The 13,361-nt window shown below is 48.2% G+C and overlaps 1 protein-coding gene across 1 annotated transcript in view; it reads left to right on the plus strand.

Moving 5' to 3' along the window:
• LCP2 (lymphocyte cytosolic protein 2) overlaps positions 1-13,361 on the plus strand; it is a 1,189,974-nt gene that overhangs the window by 747,017 nt on the left and 429,596 nt on the right. Inside the window, exon 11 of the mRNA XM_073573677.1 lies at positions 2,388-2,413. Coding sequence (XP_073429778.1) covers positions 2,388-2,413 — 26 coding nt within the window. The remainder of the gene's footprint in view (positions 1-2,387; positions 2,414-13,361) is intronic.

The raw sequence follows: 13,361 nt of genomic DNA on the forward strand, positions 1-13,361 counted from the left end.
TAAGTTTTCTATGGGACTAAGGTTTGGAGACTGGCTAGGCCACGCCATGACCTTAATGTGCTTATTTTTAAGCCACTCCTTTGTTGCCTTGGCTTGTATATTTTGGGTCATTGTCTTGCAGGAAGACTCAGCCATGACTTATATTTAATAATGTCCTGGCGGAGGGAAGGAGGATGTCACTCAGGATTTTATGGTACATGGCTCCATCCATTCTCCCATTGATTTGGTGAAGTAGTCCTGTGCCCTAAGCAGAGAAACACCCCCAAAACATGTTTCCACCTCCATGCTTGACAGTGGGGACTGTGTTCTTTGGATCATAGGCAGCATTTCTCTTCCTCCAAATATGGCGATTTGAGTTAATGCCAAAGATATCAATTTTTGTAACATCTGATCACAGAACAGAACCTTCTCCCAATCACTCACAGTCAACCAGGTGTTCACTGGCAAACTTCAGATGGGCCTGCACATGTGCCTCCTTGAGCAGGGGGATCTTGCGGGCACTGCAGGATTTTAATCCTTTCTGGCGTAATGTGTTACCAATGGTTTTATTGGTGACTGTGGTCCCAGCTGCCTTGAGAGCATTAACAAGCTCCCCCAGTGTAGCTTTAGGCTGATCTCTCACCTTCCTCATGATCAAGGATACCTCACAAGGTGAGATTTTGCATGGTGCACCAGATTGATGTCGATTGACAGCCATTTTGTATTTCTTCTATTTTCTTCCTATTGCACCAACAGTTGTCTCCTTCTCACCCATCATCTTTCTTATGGTTTTCATCATCTTTCTTATGGTTTTGTAGCCCATTCCAGCTTTGTGCAGATCTATGAACTTTTCCCTGACATCCTTTATAAAGCTCTTTGGTCTTGCCCATGTTGTAGAGGTTAGAGTCTGACTGATTAATTGAGTTTGTGGACAGGAGTCTTTTATAAAGGTGACTATGTAAGACAGCTGTTTTTAATGCAGGTAACGAGTTGATTGGGAGCATCTAACTGGTCTTTAGGAGTCAGAACTCTAAATGGTTGGTATGGCATAAAATACTTATTTCTCACTGCAAAATATAAATAAATTTATATAATTTATACAATGTGATTTTCTGAATTTTATTTTTGATATTGTATCTCTCAATGTTAAAAATATCCTACTCTTAAAATTATAGACTGTCCATGTCTTTGTGAGTGGGCAAACTTACCAAATCAGCAAGGGATTAAATACTTATTTCCTTCACTGTATATGGGCATGCATATTCATAGGAAGCTGAATAGATTAAATACCTTTATATCTGTGATCTTATGTCTTTTTCCAGAGATCCACGTTTTTCTTTTATGGAAATGAGCTGTTCCAGTCTATGGGCCGGACACTGATCTGCATTACAATCTACCTCCAAAGCTTATTTTAAATAAAAAGGGAGTTTCTTGTGAGACAAGTAGCTAACACTGAGCAGTTGAACTGAACTTTGTCTTCTTGCTACCACATTTTTTGCAGCTCTCTGAGCTCTACTGAATTGCAGCAATATTGCAACCCTGTCTGCTTGTGAGATAAAAGCTGAAGCTTGTGCAGATGTGTCAGTTATATTCACACAGAGTTCTGCAGTGAAAGGAGAGAGCAGACATTACACTTTTCACTGGTAACTCCCCCTAACATTTATAAGCTCTGAAGGCAGATTCATATGCAGACCAATGTCCTACTCCTAGCCTATTGTCTCTTCAGAGTGGAAGAGGACTAGAAATCTAGTGCAACCCATAAGAAGTAGCAATCCTAGAAGTCAATGTCAACCCTTTAACGAGCCTTGTCATAAGACTTAGGATAAAAGCCAAAACCAGACTTTCATTTTGCAGACACTGTGTTTTGAGGTACAGCCCCTCCTCAGTGGATGCTTGACATGTCACTCTCCGCAAGGACAAAAGTTACCCCTTGGATTCCTACCCATAGCCTAGAAGAGGTCATTTATATATAAGAAAAATATAGAATTCTCTGGAATAAGACGTCAGATCACAGATATCAAGGTTTTATTGTGTTCAGCTTCCTATAACTTACATGCCCATATAGACGGCTTAGGACTTGATTCTACTGACTGATTCCCTTCAAGTGCGTATATATGAGGCCTTCTGAAAATGTACTTATTATAAAATAGAAATCACAATGACTCCGTAGAAACTGGTATGAACAGCCTAAATTAATACAGTCAAAAAGTGTGTTTCTTGCCTGTTTATGTCATCTTTCTCCTGGTCTTCAAGTGTTCAGACTTTTCTGGTGAGATGTAAAGGCGTTATCTTTATTCTGCTATTTTTATATTTTTTATATATTTGTAAAATATGTCCAAACATTTTAATGCTTTGTGATGGTTTTAGGTTTGTCAGTTTTGAATTTATTATTGAATTTTTTTTTTCAGTGAAAAATCTATCTGGCCAAGCAAAGGTAAATAAGAAAAAAACTCGCGCTATGAACTCATTTAAAAGTTGATTTTTTACATAGAGCACTTGTACATAGTATTGTCTATTGGAGGGGTGGGCAATTAATTTTCCCGAAGGGCCACATGAGAGACCATGACTGTTGTGGAGGGCTGAACCAAAAGGCTGAAATTAATTCTTCTCAGTATTAGTAATAGCATATTAATTATAATTATTTTATATTGATATTACGGTAATTGTATAATTTAATATTGAGCAGAATTAAGTATGTTGACATCCTCCTATATATACCTTTTGAGCTCAGACACAGCCCCTTTTATATATCGTATGAGCACACACAGACCCCATATGCAGTAAGAACCTCCATATCCCCATGATCAGCATGAGAACCCACATAGCCTCCCCATGATCAGCATGAGACTCCCCATGATCAGCATGAGATCCCACATAGCCTCCCCATGTCCAGCATGAGACCCACATATCTTCCCCATGTCCAGCATGAGACCCATATAACCTACCTACAGCAGGAGACCCATATAGTTTCCCCATGATCAGCAGACCAATACAGCCATTCTATGATCAGCAGGAGAACCACATAACTGCCCCATGATCAGCAGGAGACACACATAACCTCCCCATGATCATAAGAAGACCCACATAACCTCTCCATGATCAGCAGGAGATCCACATAGTCTCGCCATGTCCATCAGTAGACCCACATATCCTCCCCAATAAAAGCTACTTTTTAAGGGGCTTTTTTCTGTCCAGTTGGTGCTTTTTTTGATACTGGACCCCAATTAACTTTATTCACGAATATGGTTTTCTTTTCACCTCTGGTATTGTGAGCAGGTTGTGAGATGCAGTGATGGACAGGAGGCAGAGCATGGGTTAACAGATTTATTAACAGAGGTATAATCCATGCATGGAGGTAATGGGTTAAGCAGGGGGGTAAGTAAGGTGATATTATAGGTACGGGATGAGGTATAAGGTAAAGCAACTGTTCATGAAAGGGATAACTTATCAGTCCACCCGCTTCCTGGCTGCAGAGCTGTAGGTTCCATCGGTGGCACCCATGCAAGTGGCACGTGATGTCTCCTGTGTCATCCTGAAGAAGTTGGGGGTCCGGTTCCCTGTGATGACGGTGGGTCTTCGTTGCCCTAAGCGGGGTACTTGATCTATGATTCGTCTTGTGGAATGCAGAGCAGTCTGTGTTCCCGCCGGAGCATGACTCAGCTCGGGCGTAGTAGGCGGGTGAGGAATTACACAGTTCTGAGTCGCCAGGTCAGTCTTAGGCGGCACGTGCGCAGCAACCACCGGCCTAGAGAGTCTGCAACTGATGGTCACGAGGGACAATGGGCATATGGTGGATCGCTGTCCACAGTCGGTGTCCCTGGACGCAGGGAATCTACAGCACAGGCCTGTGCTGTAATCACAATGCTTGAGGGACGTAGCACCAACCTTCCCCTGCAGCGCGCTCTATTTGCCCGCCAAGTCTCCTCTCTCTTTCCCGTGCACAGCACCTTTTATTAAAGACCCGGCCCCTGCTGTTGAGTGAAAAGGTCTGTCCGGGTCGGAAAGCTTTGCCCCGGGCAACAATGGTGACAGCCCTGACTGTTCCAGTCCCGGCCCAAGAGAGGTACCCTCCGATCCGGTCCGGTCCATCTTCTTGCATTATCTCCAGTATTAGATGAGAAAAACAGGGTGGGCAGCAATATGAGCAATCTCTTCTTACCTCAGCACCCCTAGCCAATCCAGTATTAGATCAGGTATACAGGGAGGACAGCTGTGTGAGCAGCCTATTCTTATCTTATCACCTTTGGTATCTAGTCTTACAGGGTGGATAGCATTGTGAGCAGCCTTTAACTTTAGCACACATAGTTTCTCCAGTATTAGATCAGAATAACATACTTTTAAATGTGTAAAGTTTTAATTAGTTTTATTTTATGTACACTGCCCAAAAAGAAAACACAATGTAACTTCAAGTCAATCACACTTCTGAAAAACCAACATGTCCAGTTATGAAGCAACACTGATTGTGAATTACTTTCTCCTGCTGTTGTGCAAATGGAACAGATAGAAATGATAGGAAATTAGCAAGACAACCCCTATAAAGGAGTGGTTCTGGAGGAGGTGACCACAGACCATTTTTCTGTGCTCATCCTTTTTGGCTGTTGCTTTGGTCAATTTTTCATTTTGTCATTGCTCTCACCCCTAGAGGTACTGTACAGTAGCATGAGGCAGTGTCTACAACCCACAGAAGTTGCTCAGGTAGTGCAGCTCATTCAGAATGGCACATCAATGTGAACTGTGGCACGAAGAGTAGCTATGTCTGTCTGCAGAATGTCTAGAGCATGGAGCAGGTACCAGGAGACAGGCCAGTACACCAGGAAAAATGGAGGGGGCTATAGGAGGGCAACAACCCAGCAGCAGAACTGCTTCCTCCTCCTTTGTGCAAGGAGGAACAGAAGGAACAGTGTCAGAACCCTGCAAAATGACCTCCAACAGGCCACTAACATCCATGTGTCTGCTGAAACTGTCAGGAATTGACTCTTTGAGAGTAAGAGGGCCCGACATCCACAAGTGGGTGTTAAGGGCTGGCGGAAGGCACCAAATAATAAAGATTGTATGAGGTGTGTTCGCAGCCTGGGATCCACAGTGCAGAGATGGAAACCTGCTGCTTAGTAATGGCGGTGAGTATACCGCAAATAATAAGTGAACACACGCAGGTTAGCATCACCCAGTGTGTACAGGAGTGAGTTCTGTTCCTTCACAGAACCGTGGTGCCACACAAAGTAAACACGGAAACCTGTAAAACTCACAGGGTCCGGCTGAATGAGCACTAGGATATGGACACAGACCTCTGCCTCAAGGACACGGGGTGAGTCCCTCTAGTCCACTAGCGCTCGGTGCAGCTGCAGTGGAGCCAGCAAGAGACCAAACGAAAGATAATGCACCAGTGTGCACTGCACCGCTCTGGCGAACGCCACTAACCACCCAGAGTGGGGAGGAAAGCGCTAGAGTTGTGCACGGCGCCACACTGGCGGCTACTGCTACCTGGCGCGGTGCAACAGTGCCCTGAGCAGGGAGGCACAGTCGGACGCTAGCAAGTTCAGAGGACTGAGATGCACTGTGGCATATAGCCTAGCCAATGACAGGCGCTGACTCTGATCACTAGACCCTAACAACATACACAACCAAGAGAAGGGGTTTCATAATGAGTCATTCGCGGAAACAAGCATCCGTCATCATACACACCATAAGCCTCAAGAGTCTATACTAGCACATGGCCCAGCGGCCATGCGACTCTTTTATAGCGGCATCCTTCCAGGACCTTCCCAGTAGTGGACCAATCCGAGCAGGAGCGGGACCTGCGCATGTGACCTTCGACCTCCAATGAGAGGTTGTCCCACGGGCATGCTCAGTGTCCAAAAGATAGGACATAGTCCCAGAAGCGTCTACTTGCTGCTGACTCAAGCATGGAGTTATAACAGAGCCAGAAGGAGCGACCAGATGCCTAGCATCAGCCTGGGCAAGACACCTGGAGCGACGTCTCTGCTGAGCAGTATTCTCTGTGGCTGCAGAGGAATGGGAGACCGCAGAGAACATACTGTAGCTTGAGATTCCCCATGTGCAGTGGGGGAAACTCGACACCTAACATTACCCCCCTAGGGCTCCCTCCTCTCTAAGCCTCCCTATGCTCAAATGCCGCAATGAGAAGCGGAGCGTGGATGTTCTCCACTGGCTCCCAGGTCCGAGCCTCTGGACCATGATCCTTCCAGTCCACCAAATAAAACTTTTTATCACGCACCACCCTGCATCCCACGATGGCATTGACCTCAAACTCAACCTAAAACAGGTCTGATGTCCTGGCAGATGACTCAGAGAACCGGGACAAGTGAACAGGCTTAAGGAGGGACACGTGGAAGGTGTCAGAGATGGCCAAGTGTGGTGGAAGGGCCAGGTGGTAGACCATTGGATTGATCTGCTCAAGGACCTTGAAGGAGTCAATGTAGCGAGGTGCAAACTTAGTGGACTCAACCTGTAGCCTGATATTACGGGCGGAGAGCCACACTACGTCGCCAGGAGCAAAAGTCAGAGTGGGGCGCCGGTGCATGTCGGCGGAAGCCCCCATTTTCTCCTTAGAGGCCCGGATGGCATCCTGAGTGCGGTCCCAAATGTCACGAGCCTCCACCGCCCAGTCTGCCACCCTGGAATCAGTGGATGACATGGGCATAGGGACAGGGACATGAGGATGCTGGCCGTAGTTAAGGAGGAATGGCGTCTGACCGGTGGAATCAGCCACAGCGTTGTTCAAAGCAAATTCCGCCCATGGTAGCAAGGATGCCCAGTCATCCTGCCTGGCCGAGACAAAATGTCGTAGGTATGTGACCAGGGTCTGATTGGCTCTCTCAACCAACCCATTCATCTAGGGGTGATAGGCCGAGGAGAGATTTAACTCAATACTGAGCAGACTACAGAGCTCTCTCCAGAACCGAGACGCAAACTGGGAGCCCCGGTCACTGACTATCTTGTCCGGCATACCATGCAAGCGAAAGATGTGTTTTATGAACAACGCTGCCAGGCCTCGTGCAGAAGGTAGCTGCGAGAGTGGTACCAGGTGCACCATTTTAGAAAAATGATCCGTGACAACCCAGATGACCGTACTGCCACTGGACTTGGGCAGACCAATCACAAAGTCCATGCCGATCATCTCCCAAGGTCTGTCTGCCACCGGCAGGGGGTAAAGTAGCCCGGCAGGCCTCTAATGAGAAGGCCTGTTCTGGGCGCAGGAGACACATACCTGTATGTAATCTCCCACGTCCCGTGCCATGTGCGGCCACCAATATGTCCTCGACAGAAGTTTGGTGGTCCGCTTCATCCCAAAATGACCTCCCACCCTGGACACATGGGCCCAAGAGAGAACCTCTGGTTGCAGATGTGCAAGGACAAAGGTCTCGCCCGGGGGCACAGATTCAAGAGCGACCGGAGCCACAGTCCTCAAGCTCTCGGATGGAACGATTAACTGAGGCTCAGTCTCCTCCTTCTCCTCCAAGGACACCACGGAGCGAGAGAGAGCATCGGTGAGATTCCTCTCACCGGTCAGATAGTGAACGGCCTGATGAGAATTCAGCCGCTGGGCCGTTTGCAGATATACAAGGTTTTTATGGTTGGTGTACACCTGGAAGGGAAACCGCGCACCCTCCAGAAGGTGCCTCTACTCAGAAGAGGCCAACTTCATTGCCAACAACTCCCTGTCCCTGATGGAATAGTTCCTCTCCACCAGTGAAAAGGTCTTGGAGAAGAAGAAGCAGGGATGCTTCCGACCTTAAGCGTCCTTCTGATAAAGGACCGCTCTGGCATCTACCTCCAGGATAAATGGTTTATCCACATCGGGACGGTGGAGGATGGGGGCGCCAGCAAAATTTGTCTTGATGGAGGAGAAGGCCTCGGGACCTGTTCCAACCATACCTTAGGATTGGCTCCCTTCTTGGTGAGGGCGACCAAAGGAGCCACCAAGGTGGAGAAGTGGGGAATGAACTGGCGATAGTAGTTAACGAACCCCAAAAAGCGCTGCACCGCCTTAAGGGAGAGGGGTTCTTGCCAGTCCATTAACACCTGCAATTTGGCAGGATCCATAGCCAAACCCTGAGCCGAGATGATATAGCCCAGGAAAGACAAGGACTCCTGCTTTAACTGGCACTTCTCCAACTTGGTTTAGAGGGAGTTTGCGCTCAGGCAGTTGAAGACCTTGCAAACTTCTCTCCGGTGGGAGGCCAAATCTGGAGAGAAGATAAGACTGTCGTCCAGATAGACCACCACCGAGGTGGAGAGCATATCCCGGAAGACATCATTTACAAAGCCTTGGAAGACGGCTGGGGCATTAGAGGCCAAAGGGCATGACCAGATACTCATAGTGGCCATCCCTGGTGTTAAAGGCCGTGTTCCATTCATCCCCCGCACGAATACGTATCAGGTTATAGGCTCCCCTCAGATCCAGCTTGGAAAAAACCCTCGCTCCTCATAACCTGTCGAACAGTTCCGATATCAAGGGCAGTGGATACTTGTTCTTAACGGTGTTAAGACCCCTGTAATCAATGCAGGGACGTAATTCTCCATTCTTTTGGACAAAGAAGAAACCCGCTCCCGCCGGTGACACCGACTTCCTAATGAATCCTCTTGCCAGAGTCTCCCTGATATACTGAGACATGGCCTCTGTCTCTGGGAGAGATAGGAGATAGACACGGCCCAGAGGAGGCTCAGCACTGGGCAAAAGGTTAATAGGACAGTCGTAAGGGTGGTGCAGCGGAAGGGTCTCCGCCGCCTTCTTGGAGAAAGTGTCTGCATACTGTTAATAGGGCTTGGGAAGAGAGGAGAGATCTGCGGCAACCTGTATGCAGTCCCTCAGACACCTACCCTCACAGGACTTGCTCCAACCGAGAATTTTCCCCGAGGGCCACTCTATATGAGGAGAGTGAACTCGTAACCAGGGAACCCCTAAGAGGACCTGTATCTTCAGGCATTACAAGGAGAGATAACATCTCCTAATGAGAAGAAGACAGTGAGAGCCTCCATGGAGCAGTCTGGTGGGTGATCTGGGAAGGTAGTGTTGCACCATTCACCACTCTGATAGTGACTGGTTGGGGTAGCAAGATCAGGGGGATTGCGTGTTGTTGGGCTAAGGCAGATGACATGAAATTGCCCTCCGCCCCGGAGTCCATGCAAACCTCCACGATCAGAGTGGAAGAGTTGAACTTCAGCATCCCCTTAAACGAGAGCTTGGAGGAGAAAGTCGCTGTGTCCAGTAGCCTCCCTCCGATAACTACTAGATGCGAGCGTTTCCCAACCGCTGTGGACTGTCATGATCTAGGTTGGATCTGACAGATTAATTGCACAAAGTAACCTCTTTTTTTCCTTTGGCTGTGTGCCAAAGATGGTTTTGCCCCCGGTGGCCATTAGGGTCATTGCACTGTGGTGGTTTCAGTTGTAGTTTTCCCCCCGGTGGCCATTAGGGTCATTGCACTCTAGTTACTTTAGTTTGTGCACGTGATTATGTACTAGGTGTGATTGCTCTATATGAGAGTGTCAGGTGTGTTAATCACTGTTGGTGATAGTTCCTCAGTTGTAAGCAAGCCTGGGTGAAGAATGGAGCTGAAGGAGAGTCACGGGCAGCTCAGTGAGAGTCCTGGAGTGTCAGCTATGGTGTCTGCAAGGAGGGCTGGCATGGCTTGGTGGAGTCACAGCTATGGTGTCAGCAAGGAGTTCTTGCATGGCTTGGTGGAGTGGCAGCTATGGTGTAGAGCTGCACTCAGGATGCTGGACATTGTTGCTGGAAAGCTGGACTTAAGATGCTGGCCTCTTTGGCAGAAAAGCTGGAATCATTTGCTGGACTCTGTTTCTGGGCAGCTGCACGCAGGTGGTGGACTCTGTTTGCTCCAAGGCTGCACTATGGTGTTGGACCTGGTTGGAGGAAAAGATGCACGCAGGTGGTGGGCTCTGTTGCTGGGAGCGTAAGCAGCAGAGCCAAACTAAGTGGTGTTCCCCCTGTATTGTCACTTTTCCTTTTGTGTGTTTTAGTGCAGTGGTGGGATTAATTTCTGCACCGACCATTTCCCTAGTGAGGGTTTAGGTGCAGGGTGAGTCAGGGTTTTTAGGTTCCTGATCGTCACCCTGTGCGGAACCGGCCTAGGGAACGTTAGGAGTGTAGAGACACTGACTCAGGGGAGTGCAGGAGGTCTCCACTTCCCCGTTCCCTATCGCAGGGCCACCATTGTTATCGTTACCCAGGTTTTCCCTTATTGTTAAATTCGCCTTACTGGAGGCGGGGTTTCCAGATTTACATGTTACGTGTATTACCTAAATTCGCCTGTTGGAGGCGGCGTATCCAGCTGCACGTTTTATTATTTAAATTCGCCCCACTGGAGGCGGTGTATCCAGGGTCACGTGTGTCATCTAAATCCGCCCTGCTAGAGGCGCTGTGTCCAGCCACGCGTGACCATGACATGGGCACTGGTTGGTAAGGTGGCCAGTCTGCCGACAGCAGAAACAGACCATGAGTACCCACGCGGACCGGAACTTAGAACCTGTGCGGGACACCTCCATGGCCTCTGGAGGCTCAGGCGCCTGACCAGGAGGCTCCAGCGGTCTAGCAAAAGTTGGTGCCAACCTATACCTCTGACTGTGAGAAAATGGAGAAAAAGCTACTGACCCAAATGCAGGGATCACTGCAAAATTACAAATTTTATTGGTAACAAAAAGGCAACATCCATGTAAAAACATTTAAAAAGTCATACAATGACATGAAACTATCACAAAGGCTTATAATAAAGCCCAAACAACTCCCTGCAGTAAGTGGACATATATAAAAAAGGCTCTAGAATATATCACATACAATAGCATACCTGCAATGAAGAAATGTTCAGAGATGTAATACTAAACATAATGATCCATTGAATAATCCATCCAAATAGACTATAGTACAATAATGAATGCAAGTAATAACAAATGTAAGCAACTGAGCCATGAAAATAAACACCATAGGGTACTAAGCATGGATGTAAAGTATAGCAATCATGGTGTAGCCAAGAGGCTAAAATGACCAAGATTAAATCCTGCCTGCATAATCCCTATATAATGCCACTTACAAAGGGGGAGCTTGTGGAGGGAGTTCTGGAGGGAGTTCTTTGGGCTTTATTATAAGCCTTTGTGATAGTTTCATGTCATTGTATGACTTTTTAAATGTTTTTACATGGATGTTGTCTTTTTGTTACCAATAAAATTTGTAATTTTGCAGTGATCCCTGCATTTTGGTCAGTAGCTTTTTCTCCATTTTCTCTTAGTTTGTGTTTATACTGACTGCTGGTTGATCCGCATATCTTATTCAGTAGTGCCCTCCTGAGTTTTTACATATATACTTTACCTCTGACTGGACTGGGAGCGCTCTAACCCTCGCTCCGTGAAACGAAGGTTGATACGGATGGAGACAGTAATGAGCTCCTCCAGAGTAGTGGGAACCTCCCTGGTGGCCAAGGCGTCTTTGACATGATCAGCTAGACCTCTCCAGAATATAGGTATGATAACCTTATCTGGCCACTCCAGCTCTGAGCCCAGAGTTCTGAAGAGGATGGTATACTGGCTGGCCAAAGACGAACCCTGAGTTAATGCCAGCAACTGAAGTGTGGTGTCGTGCGTGAAGCGAGGTCCCAGAAAAACCTGCTTCAGAGTGACCAGAAAATGAGTGGCACTCTGTACCAGGAGATCACCACGCTCCCTCGGCAAGGTGGCCCACTCCAAGGTTCTGCCCGACAGGAGGGAGATGATGAATCCCACCTTAGCCCACTCAGAGGGGAATCATGTGGCCAGCAACTATAGGTGAATGGAGCACTGGCTCACGAAACTCCTGCAGGATGCACTATCGCCTAAGAACTTCTTTGTCCCGTCTCCCGCTGCCTAAGTCAGGGCAGGGATGGCTGTGGAGACACAGGAGACAGCCTCTGTGGTTGCTTGAACAGCAACCGAGGTAACATCTGCAGCTGAGGTTGAACGCTCTAGCGCTGCCAACCTGCCCTCCAGCTGCTGGATGTACCTATACAGACCCTGGCGCTAGTATAATGTTAAGGGCTGGCGGAATGCACCAAATAATAAAGATGGTATGAGGTGTATTCACAGCCCGGGGTCCACCGTGCAGAGATGGAAACCTGCTGCTTAGTAATGGCGGTGAGTATACGGCTAACAATAAGTGAACATACGCAGGTTAGCGTCATCTGGAGTGTACAGGAGCGAGTTCTGTTCCTTCACAGAACCGTGGTGCCGCACAAAGTAAACTTTGTAACTTGTTAAGCTCACAGGACTCTGCTGAATGAGCGCTAGGATACGGACACAGGCCTCTGCCCCAAGAACACGGGGCGAGAGTCCCTCTAGTCCACTAGCGCTCGGCCAAGCAAAAGATAACACCCCAGTGTGCACTGCACCACTCTGGTGAACGCCACTAACCACCCAGAGTGGGGAGGAAAGCGCTAGAGTTGTGCACGGCACCGCACTGGTGGCTACTGCTACCTGGCGCGGTACGACAGTGCCCTGAGCAGGGAGGCACAGTCGGATGCTAGCAAGTTCAGAGGACTAAGATGCACTCTGGCATATAACCTAGCCACTGAGAGGTGCTGACTCTGACCACTAGACACTAACACCATACACAACCATGAGTAGGGGTTTCATAGTGAGTCATTCGCGGTAACAAGCATCCGTCATCATACACACCATAAGCCACAAGAGTCTATACTAGCTCATGGCCGAGCGGTCATGAGACTCTTTTGTAACGGCGCCCTTCCGGGACCTTCCTAGTAGTGGACCAATCCGAGCAGGAGCGGGACCTGCGCATGTGACCTCCGACCTCCAATGAGAGGTCATCTCACAGGCATGCTCAGTACCCAAAAGATAGGATTTAGTCCCAGAAGCGTCTACATGCTGTTGACTCATGCATGGATTTATAGCAGAGCCAGAAAGACTGACCAGACGCCTAGCATCAGCCTGGGCAAGACACCTGGAGCGACGGCTCTGCTGAGCAGGAATCTCTGCGGCTGCAGAGGAATGGGAGACCGCAGAGAATATGGCTTGAGATTCCCCCTGTGCAGTGGGGGAAACTCGATGCCAAATATTGGGTGTTATTACAACCCAACACTGTGCAGGGCGATTGGCATTTGCCAGAAAACAGCAAGATTTGACATTGGCTCCCTTTGCTCTTCATAGATGAGACCATGACAGACATGACAGAGTCTGGAGATGCCATGGACAGCATCCTCCAGCATGACAGGTTTGGCAATGGGTCAGTAATGGTGTGGGGAGGCATTTCTTTGGAGGGCCACACAGCACTCCATGTACTAGCCAGAGGAACTCTGACTGCCAATAGGTACCAGGATAAGATCCTCAGACCCATTGTGAGGTCATATGCAAGTGTAGAG

This window comes from Dendrobates tinctorius, unplaced genomic scaffold, assembly GCF_039654945.1.
Source record: "Dendrobates tinctorius isolate UK_male_01 unplaced genomic scaffold, ASM3965494v1 ptg000036l, whole genome shotgun sequence".
Taxonomy (NCBI): domain Eukaryota; kingdom Metazoa; phylum Chordata; class Amphibia; order Anura; family Dendrobatidae; genus Dendrobates; species Dendrobates tinctorius.